Source organism: Chelmon rostratus, chromosome 21 (assembly GCF_017976325.1).
Source record: "Chelmon rostratus isolate fCheRos1 chromosome 21, fCheRos1.pri, whole genome shotgun sequence".
In the NCBI taxonomy this organism is placed as follows: domain Eukaryota; kingdom Metazoa; phylum Chordata; class Actinopteri; order Chaetodontiformes; family Chaetodontidae; genus Chelmon; species Chelmon rostratus.
The window spans coordinates 7,080,879-7,105,590 of record NC_055678.1 but is presented as its reverse complement, the minus strand read 5'-3'; the positions used below and the strand labels follow the sequence as shown (position 1 = coordinate 7,105,590).

General features: G+C 44.7%; 1 protein-coding gene across 3 annotated transcripts in view; it reads left to right on the top strand.

The window, feature by feature from the left end:
- Positions 1-7,832: 7,832 nt before the first annotated feature.
- The window catches only part of nrxn1a (neurexin 1a), a 53,665-nt gene continuing 36,785 nt past the window's right edge, over positions 7,833-24,712 (top strand). Inside the window, exons 1-3 of one of the 3 annotated variants that reach the window (XM_041962032.1) lie at positions 7,833-8,565; positions 14,157-14,174; positions 14,984-15,013. In XM_041962032.1, the coding sequence (XP_041817966.1) occupies positions 7,833-8,565; positions 14,157-14,174; positions 14,984-15,013 (781 nt within the window). The remainder of the gene's footprint in view (positions 8,566-14,156; positions 14,175-14,983; positions 15,014-24,712) is intronic. The other 2 variants (XM_041962033.1, XM_041962034.1) reach the window with 2 other exon arrangements.

Here is a 24,712-nt window from a genome sequence, read left to right as displayed (position 1 = left end):
CAAAGCACAAAACAAGAAGTGGTTTTCCAAGTTTGCTGTCGAAAAAGTGGCATGCACATCACCTATGCTGCAAGCTACACCTTAACACCCAACATCCGTATTTAACATCCTTTATGTTCTTGTGGCTGAGTGGGAAAGAATCTCTGCAGCCAGCTTCCAAAATCTTGTGAAAAGCATTCACAGAAGAGTGGAGGCTGTCATAGCAGCAGATTATTGCCCATGGTTTTAGAATGAGATGTTCAACAACGGGCCTTTTCCACAGCAGACATTTTGACTTTGCACAGGTGTTACTAATAACATTAATGATGGCTGCATTTAGGTGTTTAGGTGTAAGACAGTGAGCCAGCATGCATTACACCAGGACCCTGAAACTGCAGCAGTTAAATGGGGTCCGGCCATTCCTTTTAGTGCATTATCACACCTGTGCTTGTGACGTGTCAAAATTAATATGTTTACATGCACAAAATATGCTGGATTTTGCACTGAGAGACAATGTTCTTACAAAGCTGGTTTCATGGCTGATGAAAATGAATGTTCTACTAATATTATAATTTGCGTGCATACTCTGATTAGCGTACAGTAACACAGCCTTCCTCTTTCATTCGCTCAATCACCTTCTTGTAAAGGTCAGCATTGCGATACTTACGCATCTCCCAGAACCTGTTGATGTCCAAGTCTTTCATAATGTTTAAAAGTGGGTGGGTTTCTCCTTCTGAGCTGAAATATGAGGTTACACATGTTCTGAATGTCCAAAGAATGCTCCTAAGACATGAACAATATTGGCATATCCTAATCAGAATATGCAAATAGAATACACTATTTTATATTTATATGAATTTTGTCATATTTGCAATTAAAGTGGAAAATGTGCATACGTGTAAACATACTGTGTTATCATATATGGGTATGCGGGATTTGTGTGTGTGCACCCTCTGTCTTCAGGTATGCAGGTGTATCCACTTTATTTGATTCCTTCCTCCGCTCTGTGAGGTCCATGTAGCTTTAGGCAGTAGGGCGCTGGAGTGCTCTCTGTGTGTGCCGTGCAGCTATCACGACATTTTAGAGGTCAGGAGGTGAAAGGTTGAAGGTGAGAGGGGTCGACGTGTTCCTTGTTACAGGTTTCCCTGTTCATTATCCGCTCTTAAAGCCTGTTTCACTGCACAAAGCTGCTGTGACCCTTGACCCTTTACTGTAGGGCATGGAGTGCCGCAGGCTAAGAGTGGCTGCATCGCCATGACAACTAGTAGCAGCTTGAAGGTAAAGATTTATGGTCAGTCTGATGTGCGCAGACACACACGAAGCTCTGCACATGTACACACACACACACACACTAACGTAAATCAGTGGTGCGAGGGCTAATGAACTATGGATCTTGAGATTTTTTTCCATTTGGCCACACATGTAGGCAAGCCCCCTCACACACACACACACACACACACACACACACACACACATCTCCCTTCCTCTCATTCCACCTCACTTCTGCGCAAACACATGCACACGCAATCAGACGGGCTTTGTTTGGTTCTTGTCGGTCACTCTCCATCAGCTGGTCAGATGATCAATGCTAATGCCTGTTGAGAGTTCTAATGACACACAGATCCATACACAGATGGACTGTGCGTTGGCTGTCGCGTGAGCGCGCGAGCGTGTGCGCCTATGCACGTGTGTGGGCGTCCATGTGTGCATGTTTGTGCACATGAGCTAATGTTATTTGTGTTTAGAAATTGCAATCCTTTGATGAGGACAGGTCAGCGCTATTGTTATAAATGAGAGCAAGATTGCAGGGAGGTGACCTCTCGTCCCTCACACACACATACACACACACGCATACACACACATGCGCACGTGGCTGTTTGCACTATTGGCAAGTAGAATTAGTAAATGTATGAGCTACACAGAAACTCATTACAACACGATTAGAGACAAACCTCCCATTTAATCTCATTTAGAAAAGGGTGGTTGCCTGTCAAACACACTCACGCAAACACACACTAACTCACTTATGCACACGCACAGATACACACACACACATTTGTACTTAGACGAAGACCACCCTCTCTGCATGAATGACAGCAGGAGTGTCTGACTTATACAATGATACCCTCATAATCATATTCTCTTACCTCTGTGTAAGTATGGAGTTTTAAATGACACAGTAAGTCTGCTACATACATTTAATCCCACTGTTTATATCACACCAGCATTAAAAAAACCTGAGATTTCTCCACATGACGCACCTCAACTCCTCCCTTCCTCGCCCCCCCCCCCCGTGCCGTTTGTCACCATTCACAGCACAAACTAGGTAAACCTCGCCCGTCTCAACCTCGGCTCTGAACACTGTAGCACAAACTGACATAAATGCAAGCACAAAATATGGACGCACAAGCACAAACACACACATACCCACTGGATGCTGACGGATGAGTTTTTATTTTTGGCTGTATTTTCTCTCTTGCTGGCAGTTCAGACACATATTACCCGTGCACAAGCGCTCCTGCACACACGCACACATATATAAAGACAATATGTATACACACCCAGGCACACACATATACAGTGACCTTCTCTGTGCTGAGTAGGCAAAGAGTCAGGGGTCACTGCCTGCTGTCAGCCTGTCAGAGAGAGGAAGGGAGAGGGGAAGTGAGAAGAGGCAGAGGAAGAGCAAATGTGGTTGGAGGAATGCACAGAATGGAGCTCCTCCGCCTCATCATTCAATAAAGACTAATGCAATCAGAGCCGGCCCATATCTGTCACGGTTAATGTTAGCTGATAGAGTCGCAGCAATTTAAAATGCTCATGGTATAATGCATTTCCCTGTGCCTCTTACAGACTGATGATGCATCATATCACGCCTTGATGGCTCTTGTAGAAACAGATAACCTGCTCTGCGGCATGCTGAATGGGGCCTCCCTCATGCCTGACCAGTTTGCTCATTTTTATCTTAATCGGCTACAAAGAAGTTTCATTCCGAAACCCAATTAAAAAACAAGTTACCTGAAGTTCACTGCTCAGTCTTACAGAATTATTTCGGATAATTATATCCTCTTTTATGATGTCGTCAGGCAAAAGCAATGCTCCCACAAAAGCCACAAAGGATGTATGTCACTGAGTTTTAATTTCTGCCTCTGAATGGATTTTATTATTCAAATGTGAATATACTTCACACACAATCACCTCCTATTATTGACACATCGAGACAATTTTTTAGAAAATGCCTGTGTGATTTAAAAAAACAAACAACCATCAGTTTGTTTGAAAAATGTCTGCAATCAAGTGTCATTTTCATGCATTTATCGCTGCAACGTGCTTCAGTTGGTCCTCTTTCAAGATGCTGACAATTCTTGAAAATCCTTGAAGTGAGATGACTTCTATTGAGAAATAGTGTGTCTGCACTGGCATATTTTTCATTCATTTCAAGGAAACAACACTTGCCTGATAATCTTATTTTTTTTACTTTAGAATGAACATCTCACTGTATTCAGTTTGAATTATTTCATCATTACTTCATTTCACGTCAACTTTAATTATGTCAGAGCAGTAATTAATCCCTGCATGTGATTTTTTTTTTATTTCTACATGGTCTTCTTGTCAGAAAACGTGTTCCTAGTTAAATTTTCTATGGCGCTTATCAATGCGCAAGGAAGAGATGGAAGAACGTATTATTTGATAATGCCATTTGGTCCAAAAAGGTCAGCCTGGCCCGGGGATGGGGAGAGAGAGGAAGGGGAGGAGGAGGAGGAGGAGGAGAGTTTAAGGGGGTTTGAGGAGTGGTGGTCAGTCCGATGGGAAACCAGGTGCTGATGCTGAGATAGTTTCCATAGTAACTCCTCCTCCTCCCTTCCCCAGTCTCGTTCTATCCTCCCTAACACTCTCAAAAACATGTGCACAACTGCATGTTCAGACCGCCCCTCTTCATCCCACCGCTGCTCTCTGTGGTCAGCCCCTTTTGCTTCAAAATCCGTCGCTCGAATCAATTTGAGCCTGCATGTTCCAGCCATGTGGTCATATGATATTCTGTGGCTCAACCATTAAAGCTGCCTCTCTGCCAGTCGCCTGCCTCGCTGGAGGAAATGTATCTCATAGCACAAATCAGCTAGCGCAAACTGTACATTCCACTGCAAGCAGACACAGATAAAGATGACAACCGCTGCACAAAAAAAGGAATGATGTATGTGTAAGCAGTTGACGGCTGTTGAGTGCTGAATGCTCCATTCATTGTTTCTGTTGAGTGCATCTTGAATCGGCATCTCGGATCAGGTCAGGGTCGTTCTTCTTACAGAGGGCTACAGCCTTCGGTTGCCAATTTTATAGCTCTACTACTCCTCCTCCTCCTCCTCTTTCAGCTTCAGCACTTGATGAAGGTGAGTGTTAAAGCAGCGAAAAAGGAGTAAAGCAGATGTGCTGGCTAGTGAGAGACAGACATATACAGATCAAAGGATGGAGGGAGAAAGAAAAAGAGCAGCAGCTGGCCCAGGGAGTCCAGGGAGAGCACCTCTGAGCTGGGTCAACACAGCTGGAGTCCCTGGGAAAAAAAAAACAAACCCTGTTTTGTGTGGATCTGTATGTGTGATCTTGCATATTGGAGAATACCTGTACATGCAGCGTGAATGCAAATACACTGCATGCCCAAAAGCATGTGGGCACCTGCACATTACACCCATATGTCTTTGTCCTGCTGCATGAAGCAACATGTACCTCACAAGAATCAAATAAAGCAGATGCACCTGCATACCTGACCACACATGCTGTACTGCACAGCACACACACACACACACCAAACATGAGTAAGCCTCAGCGGGATCTCCTTCACTATGTGGCCGAAAGTATGCAGACACTTGAACATTCCACCCATGTGTAATTGTCTCATCTCAAAACCATGTGCATTAATCTACTATCATATGCTATTCTACACTCTTCTAGGGGGATTTTGAAACCTGGCTGCAGGGACCACGACAGCGTTTGTGAGGTTGGGTGCTGGTGTAAAATCTAAGGCTCTCAGCTGGCGTTCCAGTTCATCCCAAAGGTGTGGAGGCAAGTTACAGTCCTCCACACCAAACTGGGAAAAACCATTTTGTTGGGACCTGAGGGGCACAGAAACAGGAAAGGGCACATTGTTGTCCAAAATGTCATTTCATGTTGTAAAATAGATTTTCCTTAATTTGAACAAGGGGGCCTTGCCAAAACCAGGAGGAGCATCAGCTACACAAGTACAGTGTCCATATACTCTTGACTACAAAGTGTATTTGTCCATCCAGAATCGTGTTTGTGTCTGTTCAGATGAATTAAGTGTGTGTTGTGAGTGTAACCCTAACCCTCCCCGCCACACACACACACACACTTCAATGACTCGCTGTCTTCCTTACTCGCTCCCGTTGCACGAGAGAGGTAAAGGCCATCGTCACTGCCACTCACGGATTTAATCACTCGGATCTCGCCCGGTTCTCGCCTTATTTTCTGCCTCCGGTAATTGCGTTTCTGTTTCGTGCGGGCGGTGAGTGCGCGCTGTCCAAGGTGCTGCAGCAGCGCGCGGCCCCGCCCATCCTCTCTCTCTCTCTCACGCACACACATTCATACATACTCTTTCCCTCTCTCTCTCTCTCTCTCGCGACCACGTGACGCTCCCTCTGCCGAGTCTCGCGGAGAGCATCAGACTGCACCTTTTCCTCCTCAAGAGAGCGGAGAGAGAGAAGAGAGAGAGAGACACTGAATCAGACCGAGAGAGAGAGAGTGCGAGCGCGAGAGAGAGGGAAGGAGAGCGAGAGAGAGAGCGCGCGCGCGAGGGGGAGACCAATAGCACCTTGTCGCCTGGAGGCGAGCGTGTGATAATTTTGTCCCTGTCCGGTAGACCGGCTCTATCTACCACCAGGCGCGCGGGTGCTCTCTCCTCTCTCGCGGCTTTGAGATTCTCCTCAAATGGGAAGGGAAATCAATGAGTCGCGCGCCGCACTGTTGCCACGGAACCACAGGATGTGCGCGAGGTAGGTCGGTTTTCAAGCCTTTATTTGCCTGCATTGAGGAAAAACCGCTGTTGGGTTGTTGTTTTTTATATATCTACATGTTCGATACTGTCCCATCACCTTTACAGGTTGTGATGATAAATTAAAACAGTAAGCGTGTAAAAAAAAAAAAGTAATTAACGCGTTACCGGTTAGCCAAGCTGTAGTTAAGTGCCACGGCGCAGGTGATGAGACTGAACCCCCGGTGTAGCCAAGTGGCGGGCGCGTAGGAGAAAAAAATGGAGAGGCGGTATGGCCGCAAATCGAGAATCGATATTTCAACCGCATTCATTCACACCGTCTATCAATAACTGTGATGTTGCCGCTTTTCGCCCTCTCAAAGAATCGAGATGCGGGGAGGACGCGCAGCCCGCTGTGCGTGTGCACTCGCAGCCAATATTGCGCGTTGTGCGAATGTGTTCAGTCGTTAGAAATGAGCTCGGCCGTTAATTCGATAAAGCGAGGCGGTTTGAGTCATACGCCGCAGCGCGCGGTGCTGCTCCGGCTCTTTGTGATGGAGCTAGCAGAATCCTTGACGGTGGCGCGAGGTGCCCAAAGCTAATCGTTATTAATTCCTTTGCAAAAGAGAAAAAAAAAAACAAAAATGAACTAAAGAACAAAGGTGGTAGGTTGAAGTATCTCGCGCACACATAAAAAAAAATACTGTCAAGTCTCAGAAGTGATTAAAAAATATGCTTGGTGACGTTCAGGCGGTCGCAGGTATGCCACCTTATAAAAATCTCCTGCGGCATGATGAGAGCTCTGCTGAGGAGGTGCTGTTTGTGTATGCATGCATGTGTGTGTGCGCGCGCGCGTGCCTACACAGTATGCGTTTAGCTTAAGTCACTGCTGCGCGTGCTGCTGTGTGAAAGTGAAAATTTATGCTTTACTGTGTATGATCAGTGTGTTCATACACACTCTTGATTTGGGCCTGTTATGTGTGTGTGTGTGAGAATGTGATGTCTGTGTGTGTGTGTGTGTGTCTGTTCAAAATGCATGAGAGAGAGTAATTTGAGAATAATAGCAGGCTGGGTTTGTGTATGCTGTGTGTGTGTGTGCGTGTGTGAGAGAGAGTTCCTGTGTGTTTATGTGTGTGTGTTGAGTGTGTGTGACCCTGGTTGATTGTGCCGTCTCTGTTCTCTCTGTAGGTCGCTGGAGAGAGTGATGACGTGGCAGTGAGACACACATATACCTCACTCACACACTCACACACACATACACATACACACACACACACACACACATATTTGCCCACACACACTTTAAGTCTTGCCCTAGTAAGACAGGCAAGAGGGGGAGAAAATTCTGCTATGACGGCGTCATTTCTCTCCATTACCAATGTGTGAGCCACACAGCCACACACACACTCGTACTCCGTGGGGAGTTGCCTTCATGGGGGATAAGGCCCTATCTAGGGCACAAAGATGGAGTTCACATCCTATTTGCCACGTATCTAACACTCACACAGATGCACACACAAACACACACACCTGGAATCTCATATGTCAGAAGTGACGAATGAAAGACTGAATGGAGAGAAGACACTGAACGCCTCAGAGAAGACGCAAACACCGGGCCGAGGGAAAAGAAGATTCCACCGCGGCGCTGGGAGGACGACAGGAGCTACGACTTGACCGCCACCCCCGCTGGAGCTGTATCGTGTAGGAGCCTCCCCTTGTTAAGAGTACTACCAAGAGAGCAGGGTGCACCTGAGACGCATAGAAGGTGTTCTACGAAGTGCCCTACAGTTGTCACCATGAGCTGTAGGCTAGAGGGAACACCCCAGCTCTAGCCTCCATCTCCTCCTGTGTGAGTGTGAGAGCGAGTGTGTGTATGAGTGTGATGGCGGTGTGTGTTTGGGCGGCAGCCCCCCTGCTCTTCCTGGGGCTGTGCCTGTGCAGCGTGGGGGGCCAGGCCCAAGGGGAGGTCCTGGAGTTTGGAGGCGTGTCCAGCCAGTGGGGGCGGTTCCCGGTGTGGAACGCCTGCTGCGAGAGTGTGCTGAGCTTCAGCCTGCGGACTCACAGTCAGGAGGGCCTGCTGCTCTACCTGGACGACGAGGGCTTCTGCGACTTCCTGGAGCTGCTGCTTCTCCACGGCCACCTCCGCCTGCGCTTCTCCATCTTCTGTGCTGAGCCGGCCGAGCTGCAGTCAGGCGTGGCGGTGAGTGACGGGCGCTGGCATGCAGTGCGTGTCAAGCGGGACTGGAGGAACACCTCGTTGGAGGTGGACGGGCGACTGGAGGGATGGGCGGAAGTGAAGAGCAAGAGAAGAGACATGACAGTGTTCAGCCACACCTACATGGGCGGGGTGACGCCCGAACTGCACTCCTCGCCCCTGCGCCTCACGTCTCCTTCTGTGCGGGAACACCCCGCCTTCCGTGGCTGGATCACGGCGGTGAGCATCAACGGCACGCTGGTGACGGTGGACAGCTCGGAGGGCGTCACAGTAACAGCAGGCTGTGGGCCGGATCACCAGTGCCAGAACGGTGGAGTGTGCAGCGTGGTCAACGACCAGGCCGTCTGCGACTGCTCCGACACCGGTTACCAAGGCAACGACTGCAGCGAAGGTAAGGCCCAGAACCATGCTGACCCATCATATACATCTCATCCTTTACATGCTTAGACATACACTTAAATACGCACATGCACATGCAGTTACTTTTGTGACTACACATCTCCAAATTTATACCTCCAATTCCAAACACCAGGTCCTACAGTGTGAACATCTATTTTTCATTCACAACTTCATGGCTGCCTTCAGTTGGTGTGTATGGACCAGCAGCCTTCACAAATAGTGCAAGACATGCATACCGATTATGTCTGATATTGATTCTTTATGGCTGCCAATGATAATGCCAACTCTAGTATGTACCTCCAGAGCTCAGCGTTAAGCCCCCTCCCAAGAAGTGCAGTCAGTTTGGTGAAGCTGGAGCTGAGAGCTCGAGAACAGCTGTTCTGAGCTGCATTCAGACCATCAAGCTTGAGAGTCAGGAGATTTGAAGCCAAATTCCTGAAACTCACAGGTTAAAGTGAGTGTTAAAGCCCTGATGTGCGCAGTTGGTGTGTCTGGCAAAACACAATAACCATATAGATCCATTATGGATGTGGTTGTTGGCTCACGTTGAGAGACTTTCACTGGCACTAGGCTAAGAGGCTGGAAATCAGTGATTGTTACATGGCTAGTATCTGGCTGCCTGTGTTAATGGATTGCATTGATTCTAGACGGCCGTCACAGGTAGCGTACATAGGGTGCTGAAATGAAGTGTGCACGGTCTATCACCTGCCATTAATCTGAAAATCCCGCAGCCTGTTAAGATGCTCTGTTTGTGTATGTGTGAGCGTGTATAGTATGTGCTTTTGCGTCAGCGTTCTCATGCATTATGAAGGAGGAAATAGTGTCCTGTCAGTAGCGCTTTATAAATATGAAGAACTGCGACAATAAACAGCCTGATATAAAAATAAACTTTTATGTGAAAGAGGCAAAGAAAAAATGCTGTTTCGCAAATGATTTCATATCTCAGGTCTACAAGAACGCCCTCCCTTAATACTGTCAAACAAGCCTTTGGTCAATACAAGTGCCAATATACAGGGCGCAGTAATGATGGTCATTACAAAAACGAAGCAGCTGCTTAATGAACTCAGCTACCTTGTTATGGCCAGTACTGCAATTGCTTTCATTTCCCCCTGCTTAGTTGTGTGTGTCGTCAGATTTGCTTCAGTGCATTCACAGAGCAAATCTGCATTCTTAATCAATAGCGCACTCAGGACTCTTCTTTTTTTTCTTTTTTATGCCAAAGATACTTTGCAGCTTTGGAAATGACACAAACGCATTTGACAAAAAAAGGCAGAGCGGCCTCGCTGCGTGGCCGCCGTTTGTCATCGACCTGACCTCACACCCCACCCAGCACCGCTGTAAGCATCGCACCTCCCTTTAGCCACCCACCATGTCACACCCTAGCATTTAGTGGACAGTGGGATGGCCTAGGTTACCATGGAGACAGGACTAATAGGGAGACCTCATGCCAGGAGTGTTTCTGCATCCTCGCTCTTCCTCTCTACCCCCGCTCCTCAGCTCCAGCCTCCCCCTCCCACACTCCTCGCTGCGCACAGCTCTGTCTCAGCTCGTAGTGACTTCAGGCGTCATGTCTGCCACACAAGTCTACTTGTGGTGATGAATGCGTATGCGTGAATGTTTATGTATGACAGGCATCCTTCAGGTGATAATGTCTCGACCACTGGCCTTTATAAGCAGGACAGGACGGTAGCTGGTATGCTCACTAGCACTGAAATGATTTGGCAATTGACAAAGGAATAATTAATAATTTAAGCAGAGCTGCAACGATTAGTCATTTCATTGATTAGCTGCAACTTGGGTTGCAGCGGTATACCTGATTTCACAGTATATCGTGATATGAATTTGACAGTTATTACACCATGTATTTTTAGTTATCTATTGTATTGAATTCTATCATATTAGTGTTATTTAAAAAAAATAGTATATAATATTTTGTGTTTTTATTGGTTTAAGGGTCATTGTATCTGATAGCAATAATAATAATCATGAGTGTAATACCATATGCTTGCACTTCCTGGTTCCAGTTGCTCAAATGATGAGAATTAGTTGCTTTCCTTTGTCAGTTATGACAGTAAACTGAATAGCTTTGAGTTTTGGACTGATGGTTGAATAAAACAAGCCATTTGAAGACATCATCCTGAGCTGTGAAAAAATCCTAACAGGCATTCTTCACTGTTTTTGTGACATTTTCTAGCCAAAGCCTTTCATAATCTGCAGGTTAATCAATCATAAAAATAATTACTATTTGCAGCCTCACATAAAAAGTGTAAAGCAAAAATGCCAAATATTCTCCCATTCCAGCTTCTAAGATGTAAGATTTGCTGCATTTCTCTGTTTTCTATCATTGTAAATTGAATATCCTTGGGTTTTTGTCTGTTGGTCGGACAAAAAAAGCAATCTGAAGACTCACTTTGTGCTCTGCAAAATAGCAGGCATTTGTTAGTATTCTCGAGGGAATTTTATGAACAAAGCAATTCATTAATATACTGGAATACTTGACCAATAATGAAAACAATCATTTGCAGCCCTAGTACTGGGTTTTGCATGTCTTCCACAAGTTCAGGAAGCGACAGCCAGGTGAAGCTCTGATCAGTTCTCCTCAGAAACCCAGTGCTGCTCGGCGAATTATGTGTGATCCAAGCCAGTCTAATCCAGTCTGCCGTTTTGCTGCTGGTTAGGGCACAGCGGTAGGCACGCACATACCTGCACAAACACATGCAGCACAAACATACAAACACATGGAGAAGCACATTCGCACGGTGTGCAGGCTCCAGCGCCGCCATTAGTCTCATCACCACTGAGGTACCTAATAGCAGTGTAGCTGTACAGGCTAAATTAGAGGTGCAGACATTTTACATAACGGCTGTCACCAGATATGATACCTGCTTTAGACTGGCACTTTGTCGCTCGACAAGAGGCTACTTATACCTTTTCAGGGGCTGTTTTATATTCCTAGACATGGACTCACATTTCAGTTGTGAGTGATGCCAAGTGTTGCTGTGGAGAACCAGTGCTAACATATTTTTTTCTCTTGGCAGCAGTGGCTGTTAGTAACAGTAGTCTCATAAAATGGTTCCAGTTAGGAGGTCTGCTTGGATGGACGTGCATGGCTTGTGCAGTACAGTATTTGGTTGCAGTAGTTTTATTATCATGTGAGATCATATCGCATCACCAGAACAAATAATGCTCGTATTCTGCACAGAATAAGAATACAGTTTGAGATTAATCATAATGGGGAGTTGCTCTTGGGTTGAATTTTGCTGTGAGGCTGAAATGGAAGTACAAAGATCCCTTCTAGCTGCCTTTTTGAGTGTCGGTATGAGTGTTTTGTTTCAGACTGCGATTCCTCTAGTTTCTTCTTGGTTTCTCAGATTCACATTTCAGACTTAAGGTAGAAATTGCTGCAGGGTTTGGAGTATGGTGGTTAGATTATAGTGGAAATTGAGCGCTTAATGAATGGTTTTAAAAGGTTACTGCGTGTGGGGGTTTTTTTTGCGTGTACTCACTGGTCATGATATTACTCATGGACATTAGCTCAGAAAAGACATTCAAGGTACTCGCCGGTGAAGCAGCATCTTTTCAGAAATAAACAGCAGCATACGGGGCCAGTTAACAAAAACATAAACCTTGGACAACAGAGTGCAACAATATCTCCCGATGCTTGGTTCCTATCTTAGACCTCTCTGAATCATGGAGCTCTTTCTCTGAAAATAGAACAGAAATGCAGGGAGGTCTGAGAGGTAAACCGAGTAGATGATGTACTCTTTGTAGATGGGTTAAATTTTTTGAGTGCTGTGATGTGGTATAAAATGTTTTTTTAAAACTGCCCCTGTGCACTGTTGTTCATTTTGGTCTAACAAGATGCCGCCTCAGTGGGATGTCTCCGACCACAAGATTTACAGGCTGAGCTAGTATCCACGCATCAATATCACTACCAACAAAGAGCTCATGCAAACCAATAGTATGTCAAAAGAAATTTCCCCTCAGGTGCAATGGGGCTCTCTGGAGAGCAAAATTCAAAGGTTGTATCTGAAAGAAAAGAGATATATGACAACGGAAATAGAGGATATAAGATACAAATAGCATGTCCAAGGTTTTGTGAAATGTTCATTATATATGGTGGAAGCACATTTGTCAGGCAGAGTCGGGTATAAAGGTTTATCACTTATATGGTACCTGGAAATTATTCTTATTTTCAAGCCAGCATTTTCACTGAGGCTGCACAATAAAGCTTGAGGTAAAATTATAACCCTCTGAAAATTAGAAAAGAAATCCTGTTATGAATCTTTAATACAGAATGAATATGCTCTGCTAGAGGAAAAAATGGATCTTTCGGTCCGTGTGTGAAGCCAGAAATAAGCAATTTGGCCGTGGCAGTGCTACTTTCCGAACATGTTTACAATTACACAGTGACTTCAAGGTTCCCTAATGATGCACTTTTACTCATATTTTTGCAGATTTGTGACAAGCTTTGAAACATTTAAAAAGCAATATGATATTATTATATACTGTACGCTTTTTTTAATCACCTCAAAGGCAGTGTATTACATTTTTCATACCAGTGGGAGGAGAGGGTTATTTATCAGGATTTTGTTCCAAAGCACAACAATATAACAGTTTTGGAGACAAAAAATATCATTTGAGATACTGAAAATATAGCGAAGAGAGTTTGAGCAGGTCTATGCATAAATATAATTACTGTCTAAGCCCTTGTGCCCTCCAGTGAAGGCAGAGTGAACCTGGCTTGTTAGGCCTGGCCTGGCTTGCGTTGTCCTTGAGGGCAAATCGCTGTTAGCATGCTAATGGCTCCACCTGTTTCTGCCATGCTACTAGCACAAGGGCAGAAGCAAGGAAACACTCCGATGAGCACACAACTCAGAATACACACACTTTCACATGCACGCCCATGCACGCACATGCACACACACGCACACACACACACAGACACATACACTCAGTCCCAGTATTGAACCATGCATGCCCCTCGTCCTCCTGCACTGCTAATCCATCCCTACATGTTTTCCTGCTATTCACATCATTATTACTGCCATAGTCAATGTTAGTGTATGTGTGTCTGTATGTGTGAACGATGGAGCGAGTGAGGGTGTGTGAGTGTGTGTGTGAAGTGTGTGTATGTGCGTGTGTGTGTGTTGCATGCTATCTGTCGGGGGGCTCTGGGGAGAGGAAGCGGCTGCAAGGTAAGTTCTGGGGTAAACGGCTCTTGAATCCAAACATACAGGTAGGAAAGTATATGTTTGCCCACACCCCCTCCCCTGTTTCTGCAAGTGTGGGTGGGTTATGTGTGTGTGCGCTTATGTAAGTGTATTTGCACACATGTGGAGTCATAGAGAGAGATTGTGCATTATTTTAATGCCGCTTATATATAGACAAACCTCAGTTTTGGCTACCAGTGCAGCATGGTATCCATTGTGACGTTTGCGTGGACTTTGCATGTATGTTACCACGGTAACCCTGGACGGGTGTGCATGTACAGTAAGTAGCCATGGTAACCCAAGGGCTTAGCATGCATGTTAATGAATGTCTGTCTCTCTCTCTCCTCGCCCGGCCGCGACACCTTTCCAGAGCACAGCTACACTCCAGGTAGGTTGTACTTCTATCTATCTATCTATCTATCTATCTATCTATCTATCTATCTATCTATCTATCTGTCTGTCTTTCTCTCAGTTCCGTCTATGTCTGTCTGTATTTAAGTTTCTCTTCCTGCTCTTTCTTTGCTTCCCTATCTGATTCCCCCTTTTCCATGTTCTCAAATTCATTAAGTAATTATTTAAGTGCACATTTCTTAAGCCCTCTTATCATCTTATTTTCACCACCTGCACCCATTTATATCTTTTCCATGTCAGTCTTGTCCTTTACGTTCTTCTTTCTGGCCGTCATGTTCTCACGACACCTTCTGTTGTGGAAATAAAGTACAAGGTAGCCAGTGTAAATGTGTGTTGGTCTGTGTGGGTATGTAGGGGTTGGTTGCTGACATCTGGTAAGTTCTACATCCCATGTGTAATCATCTGAAGCGGCTCCGGCCTCGAGGTTACAGAGACATAGGCACACAAAGATACTGTTCTGAGAACGACCCAGTTCGTAGCTGTGTGCAAACGTCTGTGCGCGTACCTGTTTGTGCGTAGGATCGCTGCCTAGGATGAGTAAGTGTCTTCAAAGCGAGTTTTTTTTTAGACATTTGGAATTATTTAGAGGACTCACGCACACACATGCACACACACTTTTGCACAGAGTACTTTAGCCTTCACAGCATGTCATTGACAAACTCCTGTATCACAAAAACACATATATGCACACACACACACACACACACACACACACACACACACACACACACACTTCACGCCCCATGAACCTTTGCTGTGCTGACTGTGCTCTTGTCTTCCTTTAAGGTCTGGCACACCTGATGATTGGCGACCAAGGTATGGCCTCCTCTTACCTCACTTCCTGTTGTCCTCTGCTATACCATCATCCCCTATCTCCTCACTCCCACACTCACAACCCCCCTGTATCCCTCCCCCCACTTCATCACCACCTGGCGCGGGAGGAAGTTGTCTCTCTAGGCACTGAACTAAGGTCAGTTTTTTTTCTGTAATTGAGATTTCTTCATTTTAAAACAGTCCCATTTTGTCACATCAAAAATTTCAGTTTTAATTTAAACTGAAATGGATGATTTGGGCATTTGCTATGGAACAATTAAATAATAATGAATGAAATATGGCCTTAAAGATTACTTTTTGGTGCGCTTTTTAAAGAGAGTGATGAGTCTGAGAGCAACTTCTGCTGGGATATATACTATAATCGTGGCTGCTGATGTGGGAGGGGGTAATGGGAGGGTGTAGACGGCTGCAGCTTGATGGTGCTTGGCTGGGGCAGATGTGGCGGGGCTCCACGTCATGGAACTGGAGCTCAGGGCCGACTGAACGACCGACTCCATGGATGGTTTGAATTCGTCTTTACTCCTCCACCTCATTTCATTTTCTCTCATCTGTATGTAAGAGGTTGATTTCGGGGACAGGAGCGTCGAGTGTGTGCGTGTGCGTGCATGCGTGCTTTTACGCCACGGTTTGAATCGATGACTGTGGCAGTTATCGCGGGAAGACTCATCCACATTCATCCGTGGCTTTTCATCAGCTTCCAGCATGTCTCGCTCGGCCGTCGCTGGGCCTCACATGGGCTCCTGCTCACGCGTTGGCGAGCACATGTGATCCTGAACAGATGTTCCCGTGTATGAAAGCAATGCCGCCACACCTCGACCTCCAAGTTGTCCAGTGTTTTTGAACACACCCCAAAAACAAGTGCCACTGCTCTGCCTTTTGAAAACTGTTCTTCACTGATGAACAAAACTCACAATGCCACCTCTCTCCTCTTGCCCTCTTTCTCCTTTTTCCTCCTTTTTTTCCCCCTTTCCTTTTTTTTCACTGTTTGGGACACCACCCTCTGTGAATTTAGGAAAGCTCAGAGGTATACCCCCTTGATTTTCTCATGTGTATGGCTAATGGGCTGTTCTGGATGGTTTTGAAGTTGAATGTATCGACAGGCTCTTGTGTGTATGGTGATGTATACCTTTTAGAGCCGTTCGGCTCTTATCCGCGGTTGCTGTTAAATTGGAGTGTTTCATTTTTGGGAAGGTAAGCTGTCGATGCATGCGTGTGCGAGAGTGCGTGCATGCGTGCGACTGAATAGGAGCTCCGGCCTATACGGTGCTTTTGAAAATCTGAAGGTAGGTGCTGCTGGATCGGCCAGCTCTGCATGACGCTGATGAATACACTGATTGACCCACATGAAGACAAGCCTGACCGTGACGGGCTGATCTGCGTCTATTGTGCTCTTTGATTGGATGAGAGCAGACATGATGACGGCTGTCTCCCATTGTGACAGGGCTGCCGCGTATTCAGCGAAATGTGCCATTTAATGAAATGTTCATCCAAGCCGGTGGATAGAAATATCTTGAATAGAGCACAAATTACGTCTTCAACCATCTATCACAGTGAGATATCTCTATTTTGACAAGTATATTTCTATCCGAGCGTTTTTTGCAATGTTTTGATTGCTTAGTGAGCTCCAAGTGCTGGAGTGTCTGCCTTAAAATGTCTGCCATGAATCATCCAGGTGGCAGTGAAAATTTAATTGCTTCATCTGGCTTATGCTCAGCATTTTAAATCACCTACTTAAGGACTGACATGTATTAACATATGTTTCCAGCATTATTACACAATGTATTCAGTGTATTTGTGTATAGTGGATGTCCTCACTATTACGGATGTTTGGATTGTGATAGGCTGAAAGTAGAAGTGTGGCTGATTTTCCTTTCTGTTCTTTTCTTTTCTTTTTTTAAAGAAAACCTTTGAAGTCTCTTTCAGAAACTGTACACATGAAAAAGCTGTGTGTGTGTGTGTGTGTGATTGCGCGAGTGTGTTTCTGCTCTGCATACGGAGATGTAAAGGCTGTCAAATGGTGCAGACGAAGCCTAGCTTAGGTTAGCTCAGCGTAAAGAGGCTTTTTGAGGAGCCCGCAAAGCTGAAATGAGTTTCTTTGAGGGGGCGGATTCAGTGCGGGGAGGGGTGTCTTAGAAAGATATACAGCATGTGTGTCTGCTTGTGTGCGTCTGTGCTGGAGAAATTGAGAAAAAGCGACTGCGCCTGTGAGGGAAGAGCTAAAGCAATGAATGATAGAGGGAGCAGAGAGGGAAAGAAGAAGCGGGGGAGAGATAAAGTGAGTCGTCTTCTCTCCTGTGATGTAGAGCAACTGCCTGTATCTGCAAAGGGACAGCGGTGCTCCTGTCTGCCCTCCCAGCCCAATCATTCTCCAAGGGACATCAGCCCCGATGGGGAGCCGTGGACCTTGCCCCTCCTCCATAAAACACAGCTATCATTCTCCCTGGAAACGATACCCACAGATCACTAATCACTTTGAGTGGGTGAAAATGCACGAATTGTGGAGGAAAGAAAGAAAAGAGGGAGCCAAATTGGATTTTCATAAGTATCGAGCAGCCAAAGGAAGAGGGGGAAATGGATTTTTTTCTCTCTCTCTTTTTTTTTTTGCAAAGTATTGAGCAGCAATAATCTGGATGGAAAATGTGCTTAAAGCCAAGTAGCAGATTTTGCCCTTTCTCTTCTCTCTGTCTGGCCAAGAATAGACCGTGAAGGGTTCTGGATGAATGACTGATTGTGGGTTCTGAATAGGACCGAGGAGTGGCTCTCGGGCGTAATTGGCAGCGATGCTCGCTTATGATATTTATTTATTTTTTAAGCGTCGAGGTAGTTGTCTGGTTAATAATGGCTGTTTGTCCGAACGTCCAAGTGTTCTCGATATCAATCCAACAATCTGTGCGCGGCATAAACAAGTGGTCAGCCTCGCTTGGAGTGACCTTTACACACGCGCTTACGTGAACGGACGGACAAACAGACGCACACTCACGCACAATAACCTTTAGAGGGTGCCCGGTGAGTAGGTGAGTGAGTGTGTGTTCAGTGTAAATATGCATGAGTAAGGCTGCCTGCACATATTCTTCACGGTCAGTGGATGAAGGCAGGAGAGGGAACGAAGTGTGTGTGTGTCTGTATGCTTGTGTGTGTGTGTGTATGTGTGTGTGTGTGTGCGTGTCTTGCGTGAGTGCATGCGTGTGTGTACAGGGGAGGTGGATTGTGAGTCATCACTTGTGACTCATAAAGCGTCGGCAATCAAAGTGGCTCATTTTAACACATTGTCTTATGGTGAAAACACACAGATGGACGCGCGCGCACACACACACACACGGACGCAAACACACGTTCAGTGTCACACTCTTTGGATTTCTCTTTAAATGGTCTCTTTTGTTTTCGTCCCTCCACCTCGCTCTCGCTGTCTCCTGAACGTACACATGTGCGTGCTTTTCTCACACACACACACACACACACACACACTCACGCAGAGGCTGAGCTGCATGCTGACTCCGCCATATGTGGGGTTGGGAGTGGTAGCAGACGCCAAGACAAGGGGAACCAGTCAGTACCAGCAAAGTACAGCATGTCTCCTACCTCTTACTCATCATCATCTAACAGTCCTAATAATAAATCACACAAGGACCAATTACTCCTTAATAAAATATAACCTAAATTAAACTAAACTACATTAAAAAACACCTTTTGGTTACTTTAGTTGTGGCTTTCTAATGTCTCTACTTATCTCACTCAGGTGTTTTTTTAGTGCTAAAATAATCGTGATTGCGAGGCAGCTGGATTTGCGAGATCACCATCCATCTTATTAGGCTTCAAGTTGTGCACTCGTGTCAGAATCACAGTCGCTCTGACCAATCGGCGTCCTATGAGGAACTTTAGTTGTGACGATGGTTGGTTCTGTGTAACAAATGTATGATTGTGATAAATGATATAAGTCACTTCTTAAGCAAAAATGCCAAACTTAAATTAAGTAGTCGCTTTGTTTATCAAAGCTCCCTCAATCTCCCTCAGCCCAAGTTGCTATCTTCAACTGTCTTGTAAAAAAAATATTCTGTCACTATCGTGTATGACAAAGAGCATCAAATACTCACATTTGAGAAATAGACTAATTGATAAGTTGGCAAATTGTTGCAGCTGTAGAATCAAATAGATTATCCTTTGATTTTGGCCTGTTGGTCCATTGTTGGTAATTTCAAGATCTGGCAGCTTGGGATGGGACTTTGCAGCTCTAGTAGAAAGCGGTGGAGGAAGTTGTCTTATTTTTGTGCCTGTAGGTGTAAAGAACCAGCTGCTCCTGCAGTTCTTCCATTGTATTATAGAAATGCTGCCCTGTTAAAATCACTCAGTCAATTAGTTTGCATTTGCCAAATTTCTGTGCCTTCTAGAAAAATTCTGCAATAATTTAACCCTTGAATTAAACACAGTGATGTCCTGCGGATTTGTCAATAAAACATATTTGTCAGACACACATTAGCCCCAGTAGTTGTAATGCTTACATAATCTAGCAAGACGGGCAAGTGAGCAGTACCCATCTCGAGGTGAGAGAGAGCTGCTTGGTGTTAAGAGGCAAGTGTCTGGTGATTGGCTGCCTGCCCGACGGACTGGCATGAATTTGGCTCCTGATGGCCACATCTTGAGCTGTGAAAAAAAAAAACAAGTATCTGTTAAAACTAAGTTATGCCCGCTCTGGCCATCAGCAGTGAAAAAAGCAATTGCAACAAAGTCCTAATTGCAAAATGCTCAGTTTTTCTAACTATTCCCTTCCCACTAATGGGACTAATTCTGCCTCTAGTCTCCGCTACAAATACCCATAGTACTGTATACTACGGTGCTCGTTAATGCTTGACACCCATGCAGTTCTTGTAATGAAAGTCACAGCACCACATACAGAGCTCTACCCCCACATTATCAGGGAGATACACAGTTACTGAATTCACCATGGGAAATGCGTAGCAATCTCACTTGTAAATGTATACATTTATTGGTAATTGTATGCAATTACCATCCCGTTAGCAAGTCTTCACATTAACATTTTCACACATTCACCGCAACGCTAATAGGGAACACACAAAGCCGATGCACCCTGTAATCGCCTAAAAATAAAGACATCAAACGGACTCTCCGTTTACAGAGGATGAAGGGGAAAAGATAGAGCGGAGGCAGGCTGCAAGTGCGCGAGGGAGGGCGGGAGGAGGGGTGGGCGGGATAGGGTAAAGGAGTGTAGAAAAGTGATGGTGAGGAAAGATAGGAGCGCATTCAGAAAGTGGGAAAAGAGGGTTGGAAAGAGAAGGTCGGCGACGCAGAGGGAGACAGGAAGGGAGATAAGACTGCAGCGTTTCTCAGCAGGGGCGCCGCATCTCTCCTTGGGCTCGCCGACTTGACACAGTCTCGCATCAGCCAGGATGGTATTCATCAGCGATGCAGATATCTCATCCAACACATGCACACACGTACGCGCACGCTCCCTTTTTAGAAAGAGAGAGAAAGAAACAGGCTAGTCGGTGCTCCAATTGTCTCTTACCTGTTCTAGCGGTTTCCATTGTGTCTGGGCGGGTGCTGAGGGTAGTGGCCCAGTTGGCGATTCACTTCAGTACCCCATCTGGCATTTGAAGTTCATTTCTTTGCTGTTTGCCAAAACAAGAACAAACGTGAACAAACGTACACACACACTTGCACTCACAGGCATTACACACACACACACACACACACACATACACAAACACTCATTTACTCGTGGTACTTGTCTGGCATAACTACAACAACTGAAATAGCCACGGCATTCATTAAAAATCCATTACATTACCTTTATGAAAAGAGGTCTGTGCGCTCTGTTATTTGTTAACAACCTGCTGTAAGGGTTTTCATTAGGTTTCTGTGTGTGTATGTGTGTGTGTGTGTGTCAAAGCAGCATGTGTGTGGATCTACAGCCATGCAAATCTGTACATCGTCATTTGTCTCTGTGGGTATATTTAACTTCGCTGCTATGATCAGTTTTCATGCCTGTATGCAGAAATTCACGTTTTTTCAGTGTGTATGCTTTTTATCATTCTATGGTCTTCTGTGCATGTGCAGCATGATGTATGTACGTGTGTGTGTATGTGTGTGTGTGTGTGTGTGTCTAACACGGATGAAACTGACTCTGATCTTATCCAGCTTAAGACAAATACACTGTTCTGCCTGCAGACATTGTCATGGAAACAAGCTGGTTTCCCTGGGTACCAGAGAGAAGGCCAAATTCAAGCTACAGACAGAGAGAGAGAGAGATGAGCACAGATAAAAGAAACAAAAAGGGAGAAGAAATAAAAGATTGAACATAATGCCAGGAAGTGTGCTAGTCATATTTTTTTTAAAGCAATTCAAAGGGATTAACATTGTAAGATATTATTTAGTTGAGTTCTGTTCGTGTCTCAAGGAAATTCATTTCTGAATTCACTTAAAAAAAGATAAGAACGTATCTGCTCGGTAACGATCTTAACTTTCACACGTTTTATTATTAATGAAGCAAAAGCGCGTCTTTTGGCTGTTTTTATCACTGTAAATTGAATATTACTTTTTGGTTTTGCAGACATCTCATTGGACTTTTTTATGTCACTTTATGGATCAGTTTATTAACTGCAGGGGTGCAACTAATGATTGTTTTCCATATGGATTAACACGTTGACCATTTTGCCAGTCAGCTGATTAGAGGTGCAATGATTAGTCTATTACGGGCTGAACAATATCGAAAAAAAAAGATCATTGCAAATATATATATATATAACGTTCAGCCCTACACTCGATCAGCAGAAAGTGAACAATCTTGGTATTCATTTAAGTTATTTATCATGTAAAAATGCCAAAAATGTGATGGTTCCAGCTTCTGAATATGCTGCTTTTCATTGTCTTAACATTATAATCATATAATATTTTGACTGTTTGTCAGACAAACAACATTTGATGGCGTAACCTCAGACTTTTAGAAATTATGATGGCCGTTTTTCACAGTTTTCTGTTTTATAGACAAAACTATTAATCAATTAAGCAAGAAAACAATGTGCAGATTTGTAGATTTTGAAAATAATCGATAAATTGTTACGTCCATGAAGTGGTAAAATTTAAATTTCCAAGTTCCAGGCGTGTTGCATGACATCGTCAACACATAAAGATGCTCAATTTACAGTGACTTTTACGCTTTAAAAATGACTTAAACTGTTAATCAGTCATCAGACATGTTGATTGATTTCCTGTTGACCGACTAATCAATTCATTTCCGCGCTAGTTTTACTTCTGGGCCAGTAACTCCGTCGTCAGAGCTGGTGTCAGGTCTTAAAAGCAGTATATCTCGTGTTGGGAATGAATGCCTTCAATTTAACAACAACAACAACCAAAAAAAAGGAATAAGAGCTCAGTGTTGCAGACCACCAATCTGTCACTTGCGTCCTGACAGTAATATCCTCCTCTACAGTATTGCTCCCTTGGCAGTGATGTGATAGCCCAATCGGTTTCAAAGCCAGATGCTGTAGATCACTGAATAGAGATGGAAGCGGCAGTCGTAGCCTTTCGTGAACTTGCCTGTGTGGATTTTCACACTTTAAACTTAATATAGAGTCTATGCATATGTTTGCATACATCTACATACATTTCCCACACTGGTCATCTATCTGTATACTGTATGAGTGCATAGTTAATCCACCTGTCTGTTATTAAGGAGGGATGCCTTCATGCAGGATGTTTGAGTTTATGCTGTGTGTGTGTGTGTGTGTGTGTGTGTGTGTGTGTGTGTGTGTGTGTGTGTGTGTGTGGACAGTCTGAGAGGAGCTGATAGCAGAACTGCATGGTGGGCTAAAAACGAGGTGCAGGGGAATTGCAGTGTGCTATCTCCAGAATGACAGGGCTGCCATGATTGAGGCTTGCTACACTAGGATTTAGATACACCAGCATTTTTCTCTTTTTCGTTCTCTCTCCATCCATCCCTCGCTCCCTGCCACTCCCTCGCCTTGTCTCTCTTTCTATCCCTCTTCCTCTCTCCTCTTCCATTTTGTGTTACCCATCTCAATGAGTCCCTCCATCTCCCGTCTTTTGTTCCCTGTTCTTTCAAATTCCCCCCAATGCATCTTTCCCTTATTCTCCACCCTGCATCTCTTCCACCCTGCTCCTTCTATCAGGTGCTGTATTATGTAGGCTCCCCTGATGTGCTCCCAGCCTCCATCCGCCATTTTGATTCAGTACAGCTGTCCATGATAATGTACTGTTCACTCAATCACTCTTTCTCTCTCTCTCGGCCTCCTTCCCCATCCCTCTTCCTCCCCCCCTCTCTCCCTGAAACGCACGTGCACAAAACACACATACTCGCCGTAGCCCCTGCAACACGGGGTTACCATGGAAATGACAAATTAGTGTGTGAAATGTTGAGGAGGAGACCCATGAGGAGAGACAAAGCCATATGAGACGCGCGCACACACTGGCCATATGCGCACAAACACACAGAAATCCGAGTGCGATGTGTGTTTGATCGTCGGAGGGGCGGCACAGTTGCAGCTGGTCCCAGTAGCCGCAACCATCAGATCAGTCATTCACTCCCTCTTGCTCCCTCCTGCCTCCCAACAGACTGCTTTATTCATTAAAGTAGTATTTTAATGATAGCCATCAAAGTCGAATACCAATCACCCTCCATCTTTACATTTTTGCCTATTCCCACTCCACCTCGCCGCCATAGTTATTAATTTCTCTCATCTTTCCCACCAGTTCCTTGGACGTTTTCCTGATTATTTCTCACCCAATTTCCTACCTCCCTTCTTCCCTCTCTCCCTGCTCACGTCCCCGCCTTTCCCGTCCTTCCCTACTAGCTTAATTTAATCAGAAGATCTGTTTTTCAAGGGAGAGCCGAGAATAGGAAACTTATTTTCAGTCAGATAGGGCTGCAACTACAGATTATTATCAGCACGACTTAAGCTGTTTCTTCTTCCACTGGTTGATAAAGTGTTTAGTCTATAAAATGTCAGAAAGTATTGAAAAAACGCCCATCAACATTTCCCAGAACCCAAAAAGACATTCACATTGCTTGTTTTGACCAACTAATGGTTAAAAAAAAAAAAAAAAACTAAAATATATACAATTATATCAATCTTCCAGAGGCTTGAGCTGACAGATGTTTGGCATGCTTACTTGAGAGATGACTTAAACAGTCAATTGATTATTGAGGATGTTCGTCAGTTCAGTTAATTTTCTGTCAAATTACCAATCAATGAATTGACTCCAGTAATACCTTACATACAACCACACGGCCAGCACACAAACACAAATGGTCACAGTTAGAGAAATATAAAGTCAAACCAAAGCAAGTGAAAACGAGAGATAATGGAAATGTTCACAAAACAAATCAGATTTTAATATCTCCAAAGCAAAGGAAATATTTTAGATTATTCCTCTTTCTGTCTGTGTTTTTTAAGACAGAGACAAAACATTTACACTCAGGTCTTACATACAGTCACACAAGCAGCATGAAAAAAAGTGGCTACAGCTAAGAAACACCTGCAAGAGTCATTTTCTGTCTTTTACTAACAACTTTATCCAATAACGTAGCGTCGTTAAGATCAAGGTGAGTGCTGAGAGCAATGAAGACCGTCTAACGTACAACCAGCCCACGTGAAACCATTAGTCAAGCCACTAATAGAAAGAACATCACAAGAGTCACGTAAAACG